Raw genomic sequence first — 26276 nt, 5'->3', positions numbered from 1 at the left:
TAGGACCTACTGTCTCTAGATCTGGCTCTCAATCCACTGAGCCACCTAGCTGTCCCTAATAAATACAATTTAAGGAGAGAGAAAACAGTATGTGCTAGGAGGATTAGGAAAAGCTTCTCAGAAGAGGAAGCAACTGAATTGGGCCTTGAAGGCTATGGGTTTTCAAAAGCAGGGATAATTTAGAGGAGTTTCTTCAAAGACAGCAGAACAAACACAAAAGTGAGAGATAGAGCTCATATTTAGTGGGGGAGCAGCAAGTAGACCAGTTTGATAGGAATGTCAACATTGTATGAGGGGAATTATCTGAAAAAAGTCTGGAATGACTTTATCACTTTATGACTTGACAAATTTACTTTATCCGTTATTAAATTAGATTATTCTAAATTAAATTAAACTATTATATTTTAGTTTTTTTTAGTTTCCTTTTTAGGCTATAACCATTACATTTGAAAATTATGTTACTTATCAGATTCAGATCAAAGCATACTATCTTTCACATAAGTTTATTTATGGTTTTATTTGGAGTTTTTGGTTTTATATGAGTATTCTCTAACAACAAAGACCAATATGGAAATATGTTATACATGATATGTAAGTGTAATGGAATACTATTGTGTTATAAGAAATGACAAGCAGAAAAACCTAGAATGCCAAACCTGGAATTGGGAGGAACTGAGTTTAACTTTGATCTCAGATACTTCCTAGCTGTGTCACCCTGGGCAAGTCATTTAACTCTGATTGCCTAGCCTAGAACTGATGACATCTGAATTTAGTTAGAAGCATATTATTTTTCACTTTATTTTCTTCATGGTTTTTTATGTCTTTTTCCACAGCCTGACCCATATGGAAATATGTTTTAGATGATCACATATATATAATTTATACCAAATTGTTTGCCATATCAAGGAGGAAGAGAGGAAGGGAAAGAATTTGAAACTCAAAATTTTAGAAATGAATATTTTAAATGGTTTCTACATGTAATTGGGGAAAAAACCAAAATATTATTAAAAAGCAGTTTTCTTCTGAGACATGCTCTTAGGATAAGGCATTTAACTTTTTCAAATGAAGACACTAAGAGATAAATTTTAGGCTATGATATATAATTGAGACTAATAAGGAGTATTTGGATTTTATTTTTTCTCCTCATAAAATTAACAAAAATTACTATTTTCTTTCAGTTTGTTGGCACAACTGAAACTTTGTAAGGATTTTGAAGTCGATGAGCGAATAAAAGATTTTGCTGCAAAATTGTCTTTAATCCCTAGTCCTCCACCTGGACCACTCCATCTGGTAATTAGCTAAAGAATTAATGATCCTTTTGTGGTACCTGTCATATAAAATCCTCTATTGCAATCTAACTTTGTGCTTCATAAACTAGATATGGTCAGATAAATTAAATGTAATTAAATTTGTTTTAAATTTAAATGTTCAGATAAATTAAATATAAATTAAGTTTGTTTTAAACGTTTATAAGAACTGTATCTAAACCTTACTTGGTGTACTATTTCTTTTTTTTTAACCCTTACCTTCTGTCTTGGAATCAATACTGTATATTGGCTCCAAGGCAGAAGAGTGATGAGGGCTAAGGTAGAAGAGCAGTAAGGGCTGGGCAATGGGGGTTAAGTGACTTGCCCAGGGTCACACAGCTTAGAAGTGTCTGTGAATCCAAGACCTTCCATCTCTTACCCTGGCTCTCAATCCACTGAACCATCTAGATGCCCTTGAAACCAACTCACTCTTACTCAACTTTAATTTTGAGCCCAATTCATTATCCATTTATAGTGTCCTAAATCTATATTGGTGTCCTAACTTAATGAACTGGTCATCCATCACATATCAGAAACTAGAAAATAACATTTTTCATTTATTTAAATTTTCCCTTATAGATTTTTAAACCTAGCTCTTCAGAATATTTTCCATCTCCTCTGTATTTATCCTCTTTGTAACCAGTTATTTATATATTACCTCTCCTCTTAGAATGTGTGCTCCTTGGGGGCACCTGGGTAGCTCAGTGGATTGAAAGCCAGGTCTAATGACGGGAGGTCCTAGATTCAGACACTTCCCAACTAGGTGACCCTGGACCAGTCACTTAACCTCCATTGCCCAGCCCTTATTGCTCTTCTACCTTAGAACCAATATTGGTTCTAAGACAGAAGGTAAATGTTTAAAAAACAATAAAGAATGTGTCCTTCTTGAATTTATTTTTTAATTGCTTTTGTTTTTTATTTTTGGTCATCTTAGTACTTAGCACTGTGTCTGGTATGTAGTAAACACTTAATAAATGCATACTTTTATCTGTCCAACTGAAGAATAATGTATCTCAACGGGGTAGCCCTGTAGTGTTCTGATGATATAGTCAGTATCAATCCCCTTATTTGACTGCAATATAATCTGCAAATGAGATGGACAGTAATTAGATCAGTCCTACACAGCAGTAGCAGAGACCTTATAAAATCATTATGAAAGTTGTCTGCACATGTATTAAGGATAACTGTGATAAAAATGTGAGAAGGAACTGGCCCACTTGTAACAGTTTCTACAGCACTCATGCCCGTGTCCTTTTTTTAAAATGGTTACTCAGCTGACTGAAAACTACAGTTACAAATCCCTTGTGTTTATTGTTGGCTGATTTTTTTCCTAAACATTAGACTAAAATCAAAACATAGCTTCCAAAAAAGGAGTCTTGTGCATATTTTAAGTTCATCTAAGAGTCCTTCCTAAATGTAACCATGGGAGAAACATTATATGGTGCCATTTTGCTTATTATCATTGTGAGACTTTAAGTGAGGATAGATTAAATGTTTGCCAAAGGCTATGTCTACATGATAATAAAATAAAAACTTGGAAGAAGTTAGCCAATATCTTACTTTGTGCAGCATAATTTTTTTAATAATGTGAAAAACTATTCAGAAATTTTTCTTCTTCCCTTCTTTCCATATATGGGCTTTGTGATTAACTATTGGTAGATCATATCTGATAACATTTTACTTTGTTTCATCTTTAGAATTTTGATAAAAACAAACAAACAAAATGATTCTGAATACAGCATTATTGACAAACCCTTCTTCAGGTAGTTGTTGCCATTAGTCAGTAACTAAATTAGTTATTTGATGTTCCTAGTTATAGTTTTCTTCTGTGAAATTAGACTTCATCAGGCAATCCACCTTCAATTAGTAATTAGCTTTTTAATATTTTTTCTTTCTAAAAGACAGCTATCAATATTTCTCTGAACATCACATTTTCATTCTTCAGACTTTTTTATCAAGTATGTTTTCAAGAAATGTTAAATGACAAAATTATAACCGAAATACTTCAGGAACATAATAATTTGATAAATTTGAACTCTGCTAATTTTGTAATGATTAGGACCAGCAGCTAATCTGGTTTACTTTTGCTCCCACTTTGCAAAAAAAAAAACTTGCTAAGCAAATGAATAAAAAGTGAACATTTACAAAGCACATTTAACCTCCTTAAGAGGAAAAAAGGTTTTAAGTAAAATGGGAGAATTCTTTTACATGCTTACAAATAATTTTTACCTATGAGAACAGATTTTCAAAGACTTCTATTTGATAACACATTAGTTAGTCTAGTTTGAATTAATGCACGTGCTTGTATCAGCCAAACAACAATCATTTAGTAAGTGTTTACTCTGTGCTGGGAACTGTGTTTAGTGCTGGGAATTAAAGAAAAGAAAAATCTTTGTCCTAAATGAACTAACATTCTAATGGGAATTATAATGTGGTATAATATTGTGTTTTTTTAGAAATATTCTTGAATCCAGATCTCCTTCCTCTACTACCAGTAGATTAGGGAGATTTTGCTGCTTTATATTTTCTTGATTTTTCAATCTGTCATGCTTATCAGAATCTACTGAGTCAGAGCATCAGTGTTAAACCTTCATATTGGTTATCCCAGGTATTTAACATGAAGCCCCTTCAGATAGTGTTTCCTTCACGAGCAGATCCCGACAGCCCCATCATAGACCTGGACCTTCACCTTCCTTTACTGTGTTTCAAACCTGAGAAGGTATTACAGGTAAGTATCTTTCAAAGCTGGTCAAATTTCATTCTCACTAGTTTAATGCAATGACAAAATTTCTGTATTGTATTATATAATGTCTCTGGGCCTCAGTTTCCTTATCTATAAAGTGGAGGCTTGAACTAGTAGAAATTCTGAGGTCCCAACTTTAAATTCCATGGTTCTATTGCAAATTGGGAATTTCTAGAAGAGTCCTGGGATTCCTGCATAAAACAACATTCAATTTATACCTTATTTGTAGATAACAGGGTCTGCAGGTTTCAGAATAGGGGAATTTAAAGGGTGCTTAGAGCTAATAATAGTGAAATTTAATTATTACTTAGATTTATAACATTTTAGGGCTAGAAGTATTCTTTTTTTTTTTACATAAGCTTCTTCTTTATTTTTACTTTAATTTTATTTTTTCCTCAATTACATATAAACAAAAAATTTTAACATTTGTTTTTTTTTGTGTTCCAAATTCTCTCCCTCTCATCCTTCCCTCTTTCCTTCAGAAAATAAACAATTTCATATAGATTATATATGTGTAGCCATTCAATACATTTTCATATTAACCATGTTGCAAAAGAAAATCCAGATTAAAAAACTCAAGAAGAACAAAGAAAGTTTAAAAAGTATGTTTCAATCTGTATTCAGATTCCATCAGTTCTCTTTCTGGAGCTAACTAGCATTTTTCATCATATCTTTTTTAATGTTCTTAGATTGTGGTATGGCTAAGAATACTTAAGTCACAAGGGCGTATTATGAAACAATATTGCTCTTACTTTGTATAATGTTCTCCCGGTTCTTCTCATTTTGCATATCATCAGTTCATGTAAGTCTTCCCAGGATTTTCTGAAAGCATCCTGCTCATCATTTCTTATAACACAATAATACTCCATAACAATCATATATCACAATCTGTTCAGCCATTCCCTGGCTGATAGCCATTTTTTCTATTTCTAATTCTTTGCCATCACAAAATAAATTGCTATGAATATTTTTGGCATATATATCCTTTTTCTTTTCCTTTTATCTTTTCAGGGTATTTATTGACTTAGTCATGGTGTTGCTAGATCAAAGGATATGCAGTTTTATAGTCTTTGGGATATAGTTCCAAATTATTCTCCAGAATAGTTGGATCAGTTCACAACTCCACCAACAATGCAATAGTGTCCCTATTTCTCATCATTTACAAATGCTTCTAGTGATGGTAACCTTCAGCATGTTGTAGGGATGGTTTGTGAACCTCCCCTACTTGATGTGAAGTAAGGATGTCTTTGCTTTTGGTTGATTATATTTAAAACTAGGCAAGGGGAGAGTCAATCCCATCTTCACAATGTGTAACCAGGGGACCAACCCCATTGTAAAGTCATTTAGAAAAATAAAGGGCTGTTCATGAGGCAATATACTGTGGAAACTCAGGATAGCACCCCCCAAAAAAAACCCATGGCTTAAAAACTTCATCAATTTATTGCAAAAATAAAAAAACTATGGGATTGATGGGGATATGATTGGAGTTGTAGACTCTAAATGATCACTCTGTTACAAATGTTAATAATATGGAAATAGGTCTTGATCAACAATACATATAAAACCCAGTGGAATTGCCCTTTGGCTACGGGTATGAAAAGGAAAACAATCAAACTTTGGCATTTCTGCCACTGAGGTGGAATAGATAGCAGTTGAAAGGTTGGAGTGAAGAGATTGACAGTGAAGTTAGTTGGAGGGGGGAGGGGGACTTGGAGAGTGATAGTTGCTCTTGAGTTACTCTTTCTTGGCCCTCAGAATGGAAAGAGCATCCCCTCTCTGTCTCTGGATAGAAGTACCTCTATTCCTGGATTTTTCCTAACATGTGCTCTACCTGGATTCCTGTGATCATGTCATTGAACAAAGGAATTTAAGGGGAGCGGTTTGAACTGTAGCCCTGGTCTTTAAGGGCATTAGTCCAAAGAGACAGGCCCAACCAGCTCTGAAGGTAAGAACATTTTCTTCCTCTTGCTGTCACTGCTAAAGACATTAAACTTAAGAAAGCTAGCACAGATATAGCATAGACAGGAATTAAAAAAAAACAAAACCCTTCCCCGGTCTGTGAGGCCTGGCCTCAGTTTAAAAGCTAAGAAAGACTCAAACCCACTCTGTGGCAAAGTATAGGACAATCCCTACTCCCTCTTACCCTCATACCTTCCCAATCTAAACTTGTTATTAAATTCATTTTTAATTAAATAATGCAGTCAGATATCTTTAAAAGGGTGAAGGGACCCTGAAGGGAGTAAAGGTTTTTTAGGGGAAAAGGTTCTTTGTAACCTCAAGTACCCCAAATCTTGAGATGCTCATCCATACCTCTCACCCCTTTCTCCAATGATATATCTGTCTGCAGAGTATTTTCTTTTTTTAATTTAATATATTTTATTTGATCATTTCCAAGCATTATTCATTAAAGACATAGATCATTTTCTTTTCCTCCCCCCCACCCCCCATAGCCAACGCGTAAGTCCACTGGGCATTACGTGTTTTCTTGATTTGAACCCATTGCTATGTTGATAATATTTGCAGTTGCTTTTCCTTGGTGTTTCCACTCCCATAGTTTATCCTTTGCTTATGAATAGTGTTTTTTTCTCCTAGATCCCTGCAAATTGTTCAGGGACATTACACCGCCACTAATGGAGAAGTCCATTACGTTCGATTATACCACAGTGTATTAGTCTCTGTGTACAGTGTTCTCCTGGTTCTGCTCCTCTCGCTCTGCATCACTTCCTGGAGGTTGTTCCAGTCTCCATGGAACTCCTCCACTTTATTATTCCTTTGAGCACAATAGTATTCCATCACCAACATATACCACAATTTGTTCAGCCATTCCCCAATTGATGGGCATCCCCTCGTTTTCCAGTTTTGGGCCACCACAAAGAGCGCAGCTATGAATATTTTTGTACAAGTCTTTGTGTCCATTATCTCTTTGGGGTACAGACCCAGCAGTGCTATGGCTGGATCAAAGGGTAGATATTCTTTTGTCGCCCTTTGGGCATAGTTCCAAATTGCCCTCCAGAATGGTTGGATCAGTTCACAACTCCACCAGCAATGAATTAATGTCCCTACTTTGCCACATCCCCTCCAGCATTCATTACTTTCCTTTGCTGTTATGTTAGCCAATCTGCTAGGTGTGAGGTGATACCTCAGAGTTGTTTTGATTTGCATCTCTCTGATTATCAAAGATTTAGAACACTTTTTCATGTGCTTATTAATAGTTTTGATTTCTTTATCTGAAAACTGCCTATCCATGTCCCTTGCCCATTTATCAATTGGAGAATGGCTTGATTTTTTGTACAATTGATTTAGTTCTTTATAAATATGAGTAATTAAACCTTTGTCAGAGGTTTCTATGAAGATTTTTTCCCAATTTCTTGTTTCCCTTCTGATTTTAGTTACATTGGTTTTGTTTGTACAAAAGCTTTTTAGTTTGATGTAGTCAAAATTATTTATTTTACATTTTGTGATTCTTTCTATGTCTTGCTTGGTTTTAAAGCCTTTCCCCTCCCAAAGGTCTGGCATGTATACTATTCTGTGTTTACCCAATTTACTTATGGTTTCCTTCTTTATGTTTAAGTCACTCACCCATTTTGAATTTATCTTGGTGTAGGGTATGAGGTGTTGATCTATTCCTAGTCTCTCCCACACTGTCTTCCAATTTTCCCAGCAGTTTTTATTGAATAGTGGATTTTTGTCCCAAAAGCTGGAATCTTTGGGTTTATCGTATACTGTCTTGCTGAGGTCGCTTTCCCCCAGTCTATTCCACTGATCTTCCTTTCTGTTTCTTAGCCAGTACCAAATTGTTTTGATGACTGCTGCTTTGTAATATAGTTTAAGGTCAGGGATTGCAAGGCCCCCATCATATGTGTTTTTTTTTTCATTATTTCCCTGGATATCCTTGATCTTTTGTTCTTCCAAATGAATTTTGTTATGTTTTTTTTTCTAAATCAGTGAAGAAGTATTTTGGTAGTTCAATGGGTATGGCACTAAATAGATAAATAAGTTTGGGTAGGATGGTCATTTTTATTATATTGGCTCGTCCTATCCATGAGCAGTTAATGTTTTTCCAATTGCTCAAGTCTAGTTTTAGTTGTGTGGAGAGTGTTTTGTAGTTGTGTTCATATAGTTCCTGTGTTTGTCTCGGGAGGTAGATTCCTAGGTATTTTATTTTGTCTAAGTTGATTTTGAATGGGATTTTTCTTTCTAGTTCTTGCTGCTGAGCTGTGTTGGAGGTATATAGAAAAGCTGATGATTTATGTGGGTTTATTTTGTATCCTGCAACTTTACTAAAGTTGTTGATTATTTCAATTAGATTTTTGGTTGAATCTCTAGGATTCTTTAAGTAGACCATCATGTCATCCGCAAAGAGTGATAACTTGGTCTCCTCCTTGCCTATTTTGATGCCTTCAATTTCTTTTTCTTCTCTAATTGCTACTGCTAGTGTTTCTAGTACAATGTCAAATAGTAGAGGTGATAATGGGCATCCTTGTTTCACTCCTGATCTTATTGGGAATGCATCTAGTTTATCCCCATTGCAGATGATATTAGCTGATGGTTTTAGATATATACTGTTTATTATTTTTAGGAATGACCCTTCTATTCCTATGCTTTCTAGTGTTTTTAATAGGAATGGGTGTTGTATTTTATCAAATGCTTTTTCTGCGTCTATTGAGATAATCATGTGGTTCTTGCTGGTTTGCTTGTTGATGTGGTCAATTATGTGGATGGTTTTCCTAATGTTGAATCAGCCCTGCATCCCTGGTATAAATCCTACTTGATCATGGTGAATGATCCTTCTGATCACTTGCTGGAGTCTTTTTGCTAGTATCCTATTTAAGATTTTTGCATCTATATTCATTAGGGAGATTGGTCTATAGTTTTCTTTCTCTGTTTTTGACCTGCCTGGTTTTGGAATCAGTACCATGTTTGTGTTGTAAAAGGAGTTTGGTAGAACTCCCTCTTTGCTTATTATGTCAAATAGTTTGTATAGTATTAGGATTAACTGTTCTCTGAATGTTTGATAGAATTCACTGGTGAATCCATCAGGCCCTGAGGATTTTTTCTTAGGAAGTTCTTTGATGGCTTGTTGGATTTCATTTTCTGATATGGGATTATTTAAGAATTCTATTTCCTCTTCTGTTAGTCTAGGCAGTTTGTATTTTTGTATATATTCATCCATATCTTCTAAATTGGTGTATTTATTGCCATATAATTGGGCAAAGTAATTTCTAATGATTGCCTTAATTTCCTCTTCATCGGAGGTGCTGTCCCCCTTTTCATCTTTAATGCTGTTAATTTGCTTTTCTTCCTTCCTTTTATTAATTAGATTGACCAGTACTTTGTCTATTTTGTTTGTTTTTTCAAAGTACCAGCTTCTTGTCTTATTTATTAAATCAATAGTTCTATCACTTTCGATTTTATTAATTTCTCCCTTAATTTTTAGGATTTCTAATTTGGTTTTCTGCTGGGGGTTTTTAATTTGATCGCTTTCGAGTTTTTTTCATTTGCATTTCCAATTGATTGATCTCTGCTCTCCCTAGTTTGTTAATATAAGCATTCAGGGATATGAATTTACCTCTGATTACCGCTTTGGCTGCATCCCAAAAGGTTTGAAAGGATGTCTCGCCAATGTCATTTTCCTCGATGAAATTATTAATTGTTCCTATGATTTCTTCTTTAACTAAACGGTTTTGGAGTATCATATTGTTTAATTTCCAATTGGTTTTAGATTTGGTTTTCCATGTACCATTACTGATCATTATTTTTATTGCCTTGTGATCTGAGAAGGCTGCATTCATTATTTCTGCTTTTCTGCATTTGTGTGCTATGTTTCTGTGACCTAATGTATGGTCAATTTTTGTGAATGTGTCATGTGGTGCTGAGAAGAAGGTGTATTCCTTTTTATCCCTATTTATTTTTCTCCATATGTCTATTAATTCTAATTTTTCTAAGATTTCATTCACTTCTTTTACCTCTTTCTTATTTATTTTTTTATTTGATTTATCTAAATTTGATAATGGTTGGTTTAAGTCCCCCACTAATATGGTTTTACTGTCTATTTCTTGCTTCAATTCTCCTAGTTTCTCCATTAGAAATTTGGGTGCTATATTATTTGGTGCATACATGTTGATTAATGATATTTCCTCATTGTCTAGAGTCCCTTTTAACAAAATATAATTGCCTTCCCTATCCCTTTTGATCAGGTCTATTTTTGCATTGACTTTATCAGATATCATGATTACCACTCCTGCCTTCTTTCTGTCAGTTGAGGCCCAGAAGGTCTTACTCCATCCTTTAATTCTGACCTTGTGGGTGTCAACCCGCCTCATGTGTGTTTCTTGAAGACAACATATGGTAGGGTTTTGGATTCTAATCCATTCTGCTATTTGTCTACGTTTTATGGGTGAGTTCATCCCATTCACGTTCAAAGTTATGATTGTCATTTGTGGATTTGCTGGCATTTTGATATCCTTCCTTAATTCCAACCTTTTCTTCTTCGGCTCTACCTTTAATCCAGTGATTTACTTTGAATCAGTCCCCCTTGTCCCCTCCCTTGATGTTTCCATTTTTAGTCCCTCCCTTTTTGTTCCCTCCCCCTCCCCCCTCTCTTTCCCTCCCTTTTTGTTTTCCCTCTCCCCCTCCCCGCCTTGGTTTTCCCTTCTCCTTACCCTTGTTGGGTAAGATAGAATTCAAGATCCCAATGGATCTGGATGTTTTTCCCTCTCAGAGTTGATTTCCCTGAAATTAAGGTTTAAGTAAAAAATCCTCTCTTCCTCTCCTTCTTATAGGAGTTTTATTCCCCTCCCCTTCCCACGTTAATCTTTGTGTGAGAAATATTATTCTATTTGGTCTTTCTTTACTCCCTATTTATACATTACATTTCCCCCACATGTTAGTATACATAGATTGATATAAATGTAGTCCTTATAGAAGAGAGTTTGAGTAAAAGAAGAAGATAACATTTTTCCCCTTTCCGTAATATTTACCTTTTCAGGTATTCCTTGCTCTTTGTTTTTCGGTATCAAACTTTCCACAGAGCTCTGGTCTTTTCTATGCAAAAAGTTGGAAGTCTTCTATTTTGTTGAATGCCCATACTTTCCCTTGGAAATATATAGTCAGTTTTGCTGGGTAGTTGATTCTTGGTTGAAGACCCAGCTCTCTTGCCTTTCTGAAGATCATGTTCCATGCCTTATGATCATTCAGAGTAGAACTTGCAAGGTCTTGTGTGAGCCTGATTGGGATTCCTTTATATCTAAATTATCTTTTTCTGGCTTCCTGTAGGATTTTTTCTTTTGTTTGAGAGCTTTGGAATTTGGCAATTACATTCCTGGGAGTTGTCTTTTGGGGGTTTAGTGTAGAAGGTGTTCTGTGAGCTCTGTCAGTGGCTGTATTGCCCCCTTGTTCTAGAATCTCTGGGCAATTTTCTTTGATTATATCTTGTATCACGATGTCGAGTTTGGTGTTTATTTCTGGCTTTTCTGGAAGTCCAATTATTCTTAAATTATCTCTTCTCCCTCTATTTTCCAGATCTGTCACCTTGTCAGTGAGATATTTTATGTTCTCTTCTAGTTTCTTGGTATTTTGGCTTTGCTTTATTAATTCTTGCTCTTTTACACGATCGTTGTCTTCCAGCTGCCTGATTCTGGCCTTTAAAGCCTGGTTTTCCTTTTCACTTTGGTCAAACTGGTTTTTTAGATGCATGAATTTCTTTTGCATTATTTCCCACTTTTCCTCCCAGAAGTCTTCCATCTTTTTGGTCATTTCTGATTCAAATTCTTCATGTGTTTGTGGAGAGTTTCCATTTCCTTTGGAAGGTTTCGGAGCATTTTCTTGTGTATCATCTTCTATCTCCTCTGTATTTTGTATTTTGGCTCCATAGAATGTGTCCAAAGTCACCCCTTTCTTCTTATTTTTCTTGGTATTTTGGGGCTTCTGTGCTTCTGTGGAGTTTGCCATCTCTGAATGGGGTGGATTAGCTTTTCTTATCTCTGTCTGGTGTTCAGAGGCTTTAGTCCTGGGCAGATTGTCGGTTCTATGAGCTTTCCCTGGGTTAAACTGAGTATGCCTTCAGGCAATGACTTTCACTGGAACTGGAATGGAAGGGTCAGACCAGGGGGCCACACACTCCCCCAGTTCTCTCTGTTTCCCTGCTGCTAACGTGTCCCCTCGACTGGGTCGGGTTGCTTTCCGGAAGTTGCCTTCAGAATAGCTGGCCGTGAGGCTGTTTTGTGGGCCCTGAGGGTTGCTGTTGTTTCAGTCGTCCCTGCTCTCTGCGGGGGAAGGGGCCGCGGCTTCCCAGAGCTTCAGGGCAGTGACTTTCACTGAGACTTGGATAGCAGGATCCAGCTGGTGAGGCTGTCTTGCCCGCCCTGAGGGTTGCTGTTGTTTCAGAAGACCCTGCTCTCTGAGAGGGGCTGGGCTGTGGCTTCCCGGAGCCTTGGACTCTGCGCTCCTACCCCTTAGGTCCGAGTGATCTCGGGTTCTGGCTTTTGAGGGGGGCCGTACCTTTTGATCCAGGTCCAGGTCCAGGTCCAGGAGGAGGATTCCCAGGGTCTGTGCTGTTGATCGTTTTGAATTTCGGCGCTTTAGGAGCTTATAGTTTGAGGTCTGTCGGGAAGGGTTTTCCGGAGATCTGAACTTTAGCTTTCTCTAAGCCGCCATCTTGACCGGAAGTCGCTAGAAATATTCTTAATCAGGACCTCATAAGGTGGTTTGCCATATATAGTTTGGGTTTTTTTTTTTTTTGAAACCTTTACCTTTTGTCTTGGACTTGATACTAAGAATCTATTCCCAGGCAGAAGAGTGGCAAGGGTTCTAGAGTTAAGTAATTTTTCAAGGGTCGTTTGGCTAGCAAGTGTCTGAGGCCACATTTGAACCCAGGAATTCCAATCTCCAAGCCTGGCTCTCTGTCCACTGAGCCACCTAGCTGCCCTGTACAGTTTTAATGCCAGCTGCTTGGTATGTTAGAATAAACACTCAAGGGAAACCAGTACCAAACACAGATAGCTAACTTGGTAGCAATTTCTCATTTTAAAACCACTTAAACTTTTTTTTTAAGAAGCCATGTGATTATCTAAAAAATATATTTGTAGATGGAGATGTCCTCACTCCTTTCTGCTTGCCAGTGAGCTTTCATGCTGTGACTGGAAGGGATGGAGGAAGTATGTGTTTTGGGAAGAGCAGGAAGGATGGTTGCCTAGAACTAGCACCTTGGACCAGGAGCTATTGGCTCTTGTCTGCCATCTGAATAGTGATGGTGGAATTCAGGCAGATCAAGAGAGTATTCCTGATCAGACTGAAGCACACCATAAAAGGACTGAGGGAAATAATGGGAAATATTTAGTCTAGAGAAGAGAAAGACATGATGGTTTTCTTCAAGTATTTGAAAGGCTTTTGTTTGGAAGAGAAATGAGCTTCAGGGTCAGAATGTAAACTAATGAGAGGAAGTTATAAGGAGGCACATTTTGTTTCGAAATAGTTCCTAATAATTAGAAATTTTTGGAAGGGAAATAGGCTACCTCAGGAGCTAGGGTTATATAGAGGAGTTTGGTGGCATGATGTATAGAGCCTTTCACCTGAAATCATGAAAATTCAGGTTTAAATCCTAACTCAGACACATATTATCTGTATGATCTTAGACAAATTTTAACCTCTAACTGCCTCAGTTTCTTCTTCTGTGAAATAGGGATTGTTATCTCTAGCTTCTACTATTAAGGGTTGCTGTTAAATGAGGTAAAATTTGTAAATCACTTTGCAGACTTTAAATTGTTGCATAAATATTAGCATTCATTCCAAATCCAGCAAAAACTGTTGAATACTTATTGAGGATATCAATACAAATGGATATCCATTTGCAATATTGCTCAAAGTATGATCAGGGATCCCTATAGGTTCCCTGAGATCCTTTCAGGGATCCATGAAGTCAAAATGATTTTCTTTATAATGCTAAGATGTTTGAATTAACTGGTTAATTTCTAATACAGTTATATTCTAATATGGCTAATTTCTAATCTTATATGAACAGAAAGTCTTTGGGAGTCCTGAGTAATTTTTAAAATTTCAAGGGAATTCTGAAACTTTCAAAACCTTTGAGAACTGCTGAGGTAGAGAGTATTTTTTTCAGAAACAGATTGGTCCAATAACCTCTGAAGTCTTTCCACCTTCTTAAGACTGTATAATTCTATGAAAACATTATATCTTGTTTGTCAGTAGTAACCAGGGTGTTTCCTGTCTTTGTAATGAATTCAACATCTTACATTTCTAGGCTTCTTCTGTTTAAGATGTAATATGCAATAGGAATACTTTAATGCTAGCCTTTTCATAAAATATTATGAGATAACCTATACTTATTTTGCATATTTTGTATTTCTGTATATTATTTTGTAATAAATATGCTTAAATATACTTATTTGGTTAATATTCCTAAGGTGCTATTTTTCTCAAACTCCTTGCATTTACATAAAATTAAATAAGCAAGCACATACTGAGCTCCCTTTTGTGTGTGCCAGTCATTTTGCTAAGTCCTAGAGATACAAAGGAAGGAAAAAACAGTCCCTGTTCTCAAAGAGCTCACAGTCTAATGGAGCAACAACATGCAAACAACTCCGTATAAGAGAAAGGATAAATTGGAGATAATCATCAGATTATCTCCACTTATCTTCACAACACTTGGAGTTATTACTAAGATAGAAAGGAAGGAAGGAAGGAAGGAAGGAAAGAAGGAAGGAAGGAAGGAAGGAAGGAAGGAAGGAAGGAAGGAAGGAAGAAAAGAAGGAAAGAAGGAAGAAAAGAAGAAAAGAAGGAAAGAAGGAAAGAAGGAAGAAAGGAAGAAAGAAAGGAGGCAGGCAGGCAGGCAGGCACTAGTATTCAGGGGTGTTGTAAAAGGTAGAATTTTAGCTGAAATTTAAAGGAAGCCAGGAAGTAGTGATTGGGAGTGAGGGCATTCCAGAAATGGGAAATAGTTAATGAAAATAGCCCAAGTTAAGAAACTCCATATAAGACTCCATCAGTGTGTGAATGGAATAGATTCTCAAAATTATTTTTTCTCCCCCCTAGATCATAACTTGCATTTTAACTGAACAGCGAATTGTCTTCTTCTCTTCGGACTGGGCTCTTCTTACTCTTATTGCTGAGTGCTTCATGTTGTATCTTCACCCTATTCAGTGGCAGCACACCTTTGTACCCATTCTTTCTGGACAGATGCTGGACTTTGTCATGGCACCTACGTCTTTCCTTATGGGCTGCCATGTTGATCACTTTGAAGAAGTTAACAAGGTGAGATGGAGAATATCTGATTCTATCTTTTTACCTACTGAGAACAATATTGCTAGAACTCATGAGCAAATGATAATATATTTTAAAGGATGCTGAACTCTTAAGAAGACATATTATAAAGGTGGAAAGGGAAGATCATCACTAAGGAAGATTAATTTAAGCATATCTTCAAAACAATTAATTTTAAACACATGAATGAAAATTTTACTTTTTTGTATTACAGAAATGGATTGTAATATAATCATAAACAATAATGAGGATATGTAGTAATATAAACCAATTATGCTTCTATAACTCAAACCCTACTTTTTTGCCTTTTTTCTGGTAGACTATTCCAAATCTATTTATGTCCACTTCAATATATAACATTCCAAGTGTAAGACTTAATGTCCAATACTTCAAGTATTATTTTATAAAGTTTATTATCTGACAAAACAGAACCATGTGACTAAGTTTTTCTACCTGCTCAAAAATCCCCACTCCACCAAAACCTCAACAGGAAGGAAAGAGTGAGACAGGGAACTCCAGCCAATTTATATTGTGTCAGCACATAACGAAAGGAAGTGGGTAGGATGCTGGGAGTAGCAGTTTTTCTGGGGACTGTAGTTTTTAGGGTAACAGATTCTAATTATGCTCAAGTAAGTTTTATTGAAACTATTTCCTGGTAAGGAATTGTTTAAAAATTAAAATTCTGGGGGCAGCTAGGAGGTAGAGTGGATAGAATGTCAGGCTTAGAGTCAGGAAGATGAGTCTTCCTGAGTTCAGCTTTGAATTGAATAAGATTCAAAGTTTAGCAGAGTTAGTTAATTTCGGTCGGGGGAAACTACAGTTTTTCTTCTTTCAGTTAAAGTTAATCAGAAAAAAGAAAGTAGGTTTTTATTTTTTATTATTCTTTTCAGGCTTCAGACACTAACTATGTGACCCTGAACAAGTCACTCAACCCTATATATCTTTAAAAAAATTAAAATTCTGTAACAAAATTTAGTACTTAATAAGATAGGTTATGTATAAGGTTATGTATTAAAGTTATAAATTATTCATATCTCACTATGGGCAAGTTCCATAGCAGGTTATAGAATTCAGACAAAGCACACATAAATGGAGAAAAGGTAAACTGGAACTGGTAGTCTGCCATGGCATCAGGAGATCTGAGTTGGAATTCTACTTAATATAGTTTGTTTAACTGTGGGGGAAAAAAATCAATTAACCTTTTTTTAGCTTCAGTTTCCTCACTTGTAAAATTGGGATAACAAATCATTTCTCTCCCAATGGGGAAAGTATTTGTATAAACTTATGTTTTTTAAACTTTTTAACTTTTATTTTAAAAAATAAGTATGAGTCATTACATTTTTCAAAAATCTACTGGGTTTGGTAGGCAGCATGGGATGAAGTCATTTTATAAGTGCCAGCAGTACCATAGGAGGTAAGTTCAGTGTTAGTCATACTTAAGGATATGAGTGATTGAGGTAATTGGATTTAGTTAAGTGTTAGTACTCAAATGCATGATTCACCAGGAAAAAAAAAATGTGTCCAGAAAAGGCCATTCAAATACTAATGGAAGAAACTAAAAGACGTCATCTAGCCTGGGTAATAAAGGAAAAAACCACATCATAGTATTCATGTGTTGTTTCTTTTTTTAGCCCTTAGTGAGAAACACCCTGTCTCCAGAATTTTCAGAAGGGACGCCTATTTTGGCTTTTTAACTGATGGTTAATTCCAGCTGGCTGTAGTTAAGTAAATCCTTTTAGTAAAGGGATCTTTCACATATCAGGACTCTGGAAACTTTCAGAAGTGAAGACAAATATTTTAACTAATTGAGTTCTGAATTTGTTTCTCTAATTTTATTCTCCAGTAGTCTCATGCCAGAGAAAGGAACTAAGTTGAATTCCAACAGCATCTTGGAGATATTTATAATATCTAAACAGTTATGTATGGGGGTTTCCCCTCCTCAACATTAAGATAAAGGGCACCTCTATTTAGCTTCCAGATTTAGAATTTGTTATTCTTCCAAGAACTGTGAGGCCAGAAAAAGAACTGGAGTTTGAAGCTGATATATATATACCATTTGAAAGCATAGTTTTGTTTAAAACTACTGAACCAGAATAATTCTAAACATTTTAATAGTTTAAAGAGAATGTGGAGCTGTGTAGTACAAACTATTTAATTTGTAGGCCTCTCTAATATTTATAAAATTGATCTTTAGGGAGTATAGAATTAAGAAGTGAGCAAGTACAGGCTTGTGTTCCAATGATTCTCACTGATTTTTTAAGTAAAACAATACAGACATTTAAAAATAAAACATGTTTCCTCTGTAATTTGTCTTTCTTTAGAACTCTGCCCCTCTACTATACTCAGGTGTTTTCCACACCCAAAGAGATGAGTGTAGGTCTTGGGTACTATAAGAACTCTGCTAGTTTAGGTGCCAGTTGCAGAGGTCATAGTGATAAAAAAGAAATATTTCAAGTTGTCAAAAATGCACTTAGCAGGGTTCAGAGAAAAAGATTTAAAAAATTCCACCCCAAACACTTACTGGAATCTTTTCTCCCAGTTCAGGGGAGAAGAGGGAAAGGAGTTCAATTTTGTTAATTGTTGCTATCAATAGTTTCTGATATATTAGCATCAAGATATGCAATGGTCTATGAACTAATCTGTTAAAGGTAGTTAAAATTGGGGGCAGCTGGGTGGCTCAGTGGATTGAGAGTCAGGCCTAGAGACGGGAGGTCCTAGGTTCAAATCTGACCTCAGACACTTCCCTGCTGTGTGACCCTGGGCAAGTCACTTGACCCCCATTGCCTAGCCCTTACCACTCTTCTGCCTTGGAGCCAATACACAGTATTGACTCCAAGACGGAAGGTAAGGGTTTTAAAAAAAAAAAAGGTAGTTAAAATTATTGAAATTTTATCTTAGCAAAGACCTTGATAAAATGAAATTCTTCATGGCACAATGTATTGTATTTAAATTTTCAAAGCTATTTATGAAAATATTTCATTATAAAATAACCTTTGATTTTAATACTTATTTAAAAGGAAGCAGATGGTTTGATCCTAATAAATATTGACAATGGAAATATTACATATTCCAAAGTGTCGGGTGATGAGAATGATGATATTCCAGACATCCCTTTACAAGCTGCCCAGACATTCATTCAAAGGTAAAAGTAGAAATGTTATATCTGAAAACTTTAAGAACAAATTTTAAAAGCTTAGATTTTATGGGTCATATGCTTAGGAAAATGTTTTCTGAAGTCATGGATTAGGAGCTTTGGTTTTAATTGGTAAAAATTGCTGAAGTATTTTTTTCTATAATTCTAGTGCTGGTTTAAAGTTCTAAGTGTTTGGTATAGCATTTAGCACTAAATTGTCCCTTAATCGTCAGAAAAGATGAATATATTCCTTCTCTCTAATTATAACCTCTTTGAAGCTTTAGCTAGTCTGGTATTCCCAACCTCCAGTTAGTTGATTCCAACATGGCTAAAACTAAACTTCTCATCTCTCTCTAAAACTAGCTCTTCCTTGTTATATTTCCCTCAATGGTACCACCATTTTCCTATTTATCCACAGATGCCAAACCTTAAATCATGTCTCCTCCTTTAGTTTCCTTTTTAAATCCTGTCAGTCATCAAGCCCTTTATTCTTTCCCCAAAGTTCTTTGCCTAGTTTCTATTAATACCTGGATCTCATACCTCTTGAACCTGGACTGCTGCAATCCTATCCTCTGGGCTCCTTCCTTCAGCTGCTCCCCTTCCAATTCATCTTACACATATTGTCACAGTTATCTTCCCCAAAGGTCATTTTGATCATAGATGGCTTTTCATTGCTTTCTAAATAAAAGTAACAATGTCTCATCTTTGACATTTGAAGCTCTCTCTAGGTTGGCACTAATTTAATTTTATCTTCCACTATTCATTTACCTCTTATTCTTGACTCATATCAAACTTAACTCCTCTCTTGCCCTATTTTTCCTAACTCTTCCCTACCCCTGTCTTTGCTTCTATCATTTTCTCTGCCTAGAACTCGCCTCCTCTGAAGAGAAGAAAGAACTCTGTTTATGCCTTTCTCACCTTATTCCCACATTCTATTTTGAGCATGTTATAGCTGTATGTTTTGTGAATCTCCCATTAGATTTTAAGTTGCTTAACAGCAGACGGTGGTACCTCAGTCTTAGAGCCCAGCACAGTGCTGTATACATGGCAGGCCCTTAGTATGTGTTGAATGAATGAATTTCCAAACATGTCTAACTTGCAGTATATGCCAATGTGTATAGGGGGATGGGTAGAGACAGGAGACTATTAGCAAAGCTCTAAAGTATTAACATTTCCAGGAAGGTCCTTTGCTGTGTACTGCCCTTTTCCCTTTCCCTGTTTGGTTCAGAATTAAGTTTCTCTTTCTGGGGTTTAAATATTATTGTCTACCATTTAAAAATATTGATTTTAAGCTCTTTCCTGTAGTTTTATCCACTTTGAAGGATTTAATTTCTTTTAGTCTGCTGCCATTTCTCAATTATCTTGCTTTTGGGGGTTTAATCTACAGGCTCTTAAAACCTTTTTCAATCCTAACTCACACTTAAATGAGTGTGAGCAGGATAGAGTCTGTGATGTCAACACAGGTTCCTTCTGTGGAGAATATCCAAAGGCAAATTTTGTTTTCTCCAGCTAGCTTGTTAGCTGTTCCAATAAATAATACAAGCCAAAAGCACAGTTGAAGCATATACTCATTGCCATTAATCGTGGTAATTTATAGCTAAAACATGTTCCTTATACTATATTGTATACCATAATGCATTTTGGCTGTTTGAAGAACATTTTCAGTGAATGAAAAAGCATAACATAAAATGGATACTCCATCAGTAGCAAAATTCCAAGGTGCCAGCTGTGGATCTCTGTTTACCTCCCTAAAATGCACTGTTGTCATATGGAAAGAATTGCCAGTGAGACATAGCAAATTGACATTTCTGCCCAAGATGCTACAGAAACAATAGAAAGTCTCATTGAATTAGAACTTGGGCCATTTGTGTTCTAGTCCTCCAATTACTACTAACTCACAGAATGATGTTAGGTACTCATGCATCTTTTTGTGTTTGTCTTTGAAAGCACAAAAATAATCCTTGCCTTACTTGCCCCATATGGTTGTGGGGGAAAAGGAGATAGTGGAAATGAAAATGATTTGAAACGTATAAAGCTCTATAAAATCGTAAAGGAGATTAGCAACTAAATGCAATCATGCCCTTTACAATGTACATGGCTTTCATTTTCTGTTGCTCCCTGAATATCATCTAGCAGATAATAAGTATCTATTATGCATTTTTATATTTAATATAATATTATGCTAATTAGCCAATAAACATTTATTTAGTGCCAAGCAAATCAATAAGAAGCAAAAGATAGTCCCTGCCCTTGAGGAGTTTTACAAGCTAGTGGGGGAGACAACATGCAAATGAATCTATACTAACAACCTAAATAGGAAATAAGAGAGAAGGCTCTGGAATTATAAGGAATTGGGAAAGGCTTCCTGTCGAAGATGGGATTATGTATACATACTCTTATGACATATTCTAAAATTGATTTTTGTTATTTAGCTCAGACCTGTGATTTCATTGGTGTAAGAAACTTCCTGTGATGACACTCCTACTACCAATGCAGATGGAAAACTTTATTTTTCAGTTTACAGCCCTAAGAATTTAAGTCTTTTAAATTTGTTTTTCTTTATAATTTTATTGTCATATAAATTATTATTCTAATTCTGCTAACTTCATTCCACATCAATTTATAAGAGTCTTTCCAGTTTCCCCTGAAACCATTCATTTTGTCATTTCTTCTGTCATTTCAATATTCCATTATGTTCATAAGTCATAATTTAGTCATTCCCAAATAGATGGGTCCTCCTTTAGTTTACAATTTGGAACTACTAGGGAAAGAGTTACTTTAAAAATTTTTTATATGTGACTTTTTTATCTGTTTTTTAATCTTATAGCTCTAGTTTCTTATAAGCTCTAAGAATCAGTCTTGTTCTTCCTTTTCCTTCTCTTCCTCCTCTTCATTCATAACATCAATAGTGCCAGAATCTAAAGCTAACTTTTTTGGTCAATAAAAGAGCATTTAACTTGGTTAAAAAATTAATTTTTCAGGAGGAATTTCTTTGTTTTGACTTAAGATGTTGAGTCACTATCACAGAATTTCAGAGATGGAAAAACCTTAAAGGTTGTTTAAATTGAATCTCATTTTATAAATGAGGATTCTACAATAAGCAAGCCACACTGTAAAAGTAAACTGCCCATTTTTTAAAAGGAATGAACTCCTTTAGTGATTCTTCCTCATCCTCAAGTACTTGAATGATCCTGAAATATACCAAAATGGCTAATTTACATTTAGAAAGTAGTTTGTTTCCAGAGAAGGCCATTTTGTTATTATTAGATTGTAAATTCTTTGAGGGCAGAAAGTGTATTTCCCAAGAAATAGTAGTATGATTCATAATGGGATTTTAATACATTTGTCACATGGTTAAATAAGATCAACATTGTCAACAAAAAGGTGGATTTTTTTTTTGGCTACTTTAAAAATTTGGAAATGTTGAGTATGGGAACTCCTTCCATTCATTGAAGCCCTGGCATAATGTAGTACATGATCTGTGAGAGTTGCTATGGCCAAAACATTAATCACCTTGTGATAAACTTGGTGATGAGCCTCTCTAAATGTAGGCTGATCCCTGGAAAGCAGACATGCACTATCAATGGGGCCTTGCTTACAACCCTTCCACTTCATTTGGACCCACCAGAACAAACATTCTACTGTCCTGACCCTTGAAAACCGAGAGTCATCTCCATGCCATTATGAGTTATCTGAGTTTTATAGTTATCTGATTTTAAAAGAGAGAATGCTACTAGAAAATATAATGGTAATTGTTATCAAAATATAATTTTCTCCATAAAAATCTCCTTTTTTTCTTCTAGGGTAGAAAGCCTTCAGTTGCACTATGATCTAGAACTCTCCCATCTAATGCCCAGCACAGACTTAGGTGAGGTTCAAGCACGTAGAAGGGCATGGCAACAAAAACGGAATTCTGAAATGCAGCAAATTACTTTACAACTAATTGTTAATATCTTCAGGTATGCCCTTATAACCATTTTTAAAAAATGAAAGTCATGCAGTTCAGTCCTGTTTTTAACTATACATGATCATGACGGACCGTGGCTAGATTAAAACCAGGAGTCATCAAGAGTTTGTTTTATCTGTGAATTTCAACCCTCTCTACCAAATCTTTTGAGTATGAATGTTGTGTTAACAAAATTAGGTGTCATATCCTTTTCTTACTGTGGCACTGATGGAATGCTTCTTGGATTCTTAAAAAGATCCATGATTTATTTCATCATTTGCCAGAGCATAACAACTCACGGTGCCTTCATAGATGGGAACACACAATTCATTGCTGCAACTGTCCTTTTGAGCTTTTCCAATTCTTGTAGAAACCATTAGTACTTGTGCCTCATTGGCATTGCCTTCGAGAATCTACTTTGGGTCTCTTTCCTGAAACTGGGGAAAACATTGAAGGACTGAAGTGGGGGGCTTAGATACTAACAATATTAATTGATCTAATTGATTGGTTATGATTTATGCTCCAAGAGAACCAAAATGACATCACAGGTGATATCTTTTGACTCTCAAACAAATAAATTGGATTTAAGTGAGGCAGAATTGTGCAGTTGTTGGCCCCACTCTCTCTTCTACCATCACTGAAGTCAAGTGGCAAGACAGAACTCAAGATGACTGGTCTAATTAATCATTGGCAGTCCGCTGGTAAAAAAGCAAAAATTACACGTGGTTCTTGATCTAGATAAACCAACTCTGAAAATTTGAATTAATTGGAGTCCAATGAGTTAACACTCTTAGGCTTCATTGTTATTGCAAATAATTCTTACATCTATTTTCTTTAATGTCTGTTATCATCAAGAATCTGAGTTTCCATTAGGTGTCTAGTACTGGAGTAGGTTTAATAGAATAAACACCAAAATAAATGACATTTATTTAAAGATGACTGATCAAAATGGGGATCCAGCAGCTATTTCTTCTAATATATAATTTATACCCTATAAAGAAAAATATGAAAAATATTTGACAAAATGATGCAATCTAAATATTGATTGGAAATTTTTTTTCAATCAAATTGATCTTTGCCAGAGAATGTAGACTCGCTCTTTTTCCAACTCTCTGTTCTCCCTTTTCTTTTCCAGCACTTCCCTTTCTCATTCTATAATGCTTTCTCATCCACCAGAGTCCTCTAGCAAAGGAAAAACATTAGTACATCCTTGCTGTACTCTTTCCTGATAGCTCCTGCTGTCACTTTGTGTCCTGTTCCGGGAGAGATCTGTCACTTCTCTGGATGCCACTGTAGAGGTTTCTTACTGCAAACTACTTGAAATGATTATCATCACGTAACTTTTACTAATCTTTACTCACTATACATTTTTGTTTTCCCCAGCACCCAGCATGTCATAGGCTCATAATAAATACTAGTGATTTGACTGACATTTCTTTAAACCAAATAATGATTCAGATGCAAAATTTGAGTATTCAACTTTGTTTATACTGTTTCTGAGTCCCAAATGTACATAGTTTTAATCAATTTCTCATGATTTGTTATTGTTCTGCAAAGGAGCAAAACTTTTAAATAGTATATATTTTACAAAAAACTATGACATTGATAAGTACATACAAATAGGAGGAGAAATTAAGCATGAGAAGTGTTTTTTTTTAGTGTATCTATATAGACATTTGGTCTTTAGTTCATGTTGTATAGAACTTCAAAAATTATAAATTGTTTATCTCACAAAATTTATCTTAAGAGAAATTGTGCAGGTGTTTATCCCCCTTTGCAGATGAGGAAACTTGACTCACAGTCTTATGACTAGTGAATGGCCAAGCCAGGACTGGAATCTAGGTTCTAAAGGCTCTAAATTAGGAGTCTTCTTACTCTATCTGACTGCTCTAACTTCTCTCGCTGTATCTACACATATGTGTGAAGAAGCTCTTCATTTTCAGGGCTCCAAGAAAGCCAGAGTGAAATGAGGCAGTGTATTTACTAGTAGAACTTTATAATTGGTAGCTTCAAAAATAAGGATAAAGCTTTTAAAATGTTGGGACTGCTAAAAATGAGACTTTGTTTCAGTTATGTCACAGTGCCAAATAAAGCTCAGAGAAATCCCCTGAAGAAAGACACTGAAGATTACCAAAAGTCCTAGTATTTAGTTGAGACAAAATGTGATAATATGTATATATACTTTGCATACCTTAAGGCATTACATAAATGCTATTATTTTTTCCAAGCCTAAGGGTAGTAATCAATGACCATTTATTAATTGCCTACTATATTCCAGGGAAACAAAACAGCCCCTGTCTTCAAGGAACTTACAATCTGAGTAGGATGCTTTCTGCTGATAGCAATAGCATCATCCTTCAGTAGGCGATGAAGGAGCCTTCATGCCCAAAAGAGGACCAAGAAGGAAATGCTATCTATTATTAATAATAAACTAGATCCTTCCCTTAATTCACAAGTAGCCAAAATCATGCTCTGCATTTTCCCTCTGTCTAGAAGAAGAGACTGTAAATTAGATTGTATACTCCTCTGATGTCAAACTCAATTAGAACCTGATCCCTGGCCTCATGGTGATTTAGAAAACCACAAGTTAACATCATCTATGTTGATTTTTTCCTGTTTAGTTGTACATTTCTTAATTATATTTTAAAAAAAAACCTTATCCTCTATCTTGGAATCAGTACTAATTTTGGTTCCAAGGCAGAAGAGCAGTAAGAGCTAGCCAGTTGGAGTTAAGTGACTTCCTCAGGGTCACACAGCTAGGAAGTATATGAAACCATATTTGAACCCAGGACCTCTTGTCTCAGGGCCTGATTCTCAATCCTAATTACATTTTCATCTTGTTTGGGAGACACTAGAGGGCAGGTTTACAATCTGTAGGCCAGGAGTTTGACTCCTCTGGAATACTCCAGGATGTATTTTATGACTATATGTATAAATATAGTTATACATTATAATATAGTCTTTTATATATTATAAAATGTATGCATATAGTTTTATATATAAATTTTATATTTATATAAAAATTTGAGGTATGTGTATATAAATATACAAATAAATAAATATATATTTATAAAAAACTGTCAATTCTACCTTCTTAGAATCAACTGAACGAACCAGTGCTCCTTGAGTTCTTACTCTGTGCAAATGAGAATGGGGATTAAGAAAAGGAAAGGACCTTTCTTAGCTTGGAGGAGTTTTATGAGCTTGTTGTTTTTATAAGAAATGCATGTGGAGAGAGTGAAACAACCAGGAAAAAAAAAGCAAATATGCAATATACCATGTAACTGGGAAGTAGGACTAGACTTTCTGAAGAAGATATTTGCAAAGTATACATTTTTCAGTACTGTTCTATTAATATGCAATTTATTTGTTTTTATATTATTTTATAATATATTATTTTATTATTTATAGTTATATATTTATAAGCAATATATTATATCATTAGTATATAAATGTATGATCATATATAAATTATATGAATTATCAATATGCAGTTTCATATATTTTAAGATGTTAAATAACTTATAATTTATTTTCTGTTATTAGAGAAGTAAAAAACCATCTCAATTATGAACATAGAGTGTTCAATAGTGAAGAATTTCTCAAAACAAGAGCACCAGGAGATCAACCATTTTATAAAAAGGTAAAAGTTTTAAATTCATGTTGCAGCTGTAAATATTTATATTGTGTGTAAAATAGATTAATTAAAATTATTTTATTGATATTCTTGATATTTCAGAAATATGGAGATTATCAATAAAATTATTTTAATTATTTGTTAGAAAAGCATATTTCCCCTTTGGTCTCTTTAATTAACAATGATTTTTAAGCTAATTCAACTTCTTTAGCATATTTTTATTTTCACAGAAT

The 26276-nt window shown here is 35.2% G+C and overlaps 1 protein-coding gene across 2 annotated transcripts in view; it reads left to right on the top strand.

Annotated features, from left to right (window-relative positions):
• DENND3 (DENN domain containing 3) overlaps nt 1-26276 on the top strand; it is a 115208-nt gene that overhangs the window by 38464 nt on the left and 50468 nt on the right. For both annotated transcript variants that reach the window (XM_056823010.1, XM_056823009.1), the window contains exons 5-10: nt 1179-1290; nt 3916-4035; nt 15100-15318; nt 18345-18469; nt 22264-22419; nt 25953-26049. In XM_056823010.1, the coding sequence (XP_056678988.1) occupies nt 1179-1290; nt 3916-4035; nt 15100-15318; nt 18345-18469; nt 22264-22419; nt 25953-26049 (829 nt within the window). The remainder of the gene's footprint in view (nt 1-1178; nt 1291-3915; nt 4036-15099; nt 15319-18344; nt 18470-22263; nt 22420-25952; nt 26050-26276) is intronic.

Source organism: Monodelphis domestica, chromosome 3, assembly GCF_027887165.1.
Source record: "Monodelphis domestica isolate mMonDom1 chromosome 3, mMonDom1.pri, whole genome shotgun sequence".
NCBI lineage: Eukaryota > Metazoa > Chordata > Mammalia > Didelphimorphia > Didelphidae > Monodelphis > Monodelphis domestica.
The sequence above is the reverse complement of the archived record's forward strand: the minus strand, read 5'-3'. Positions and strand labels throughout refer to the sequence as shown.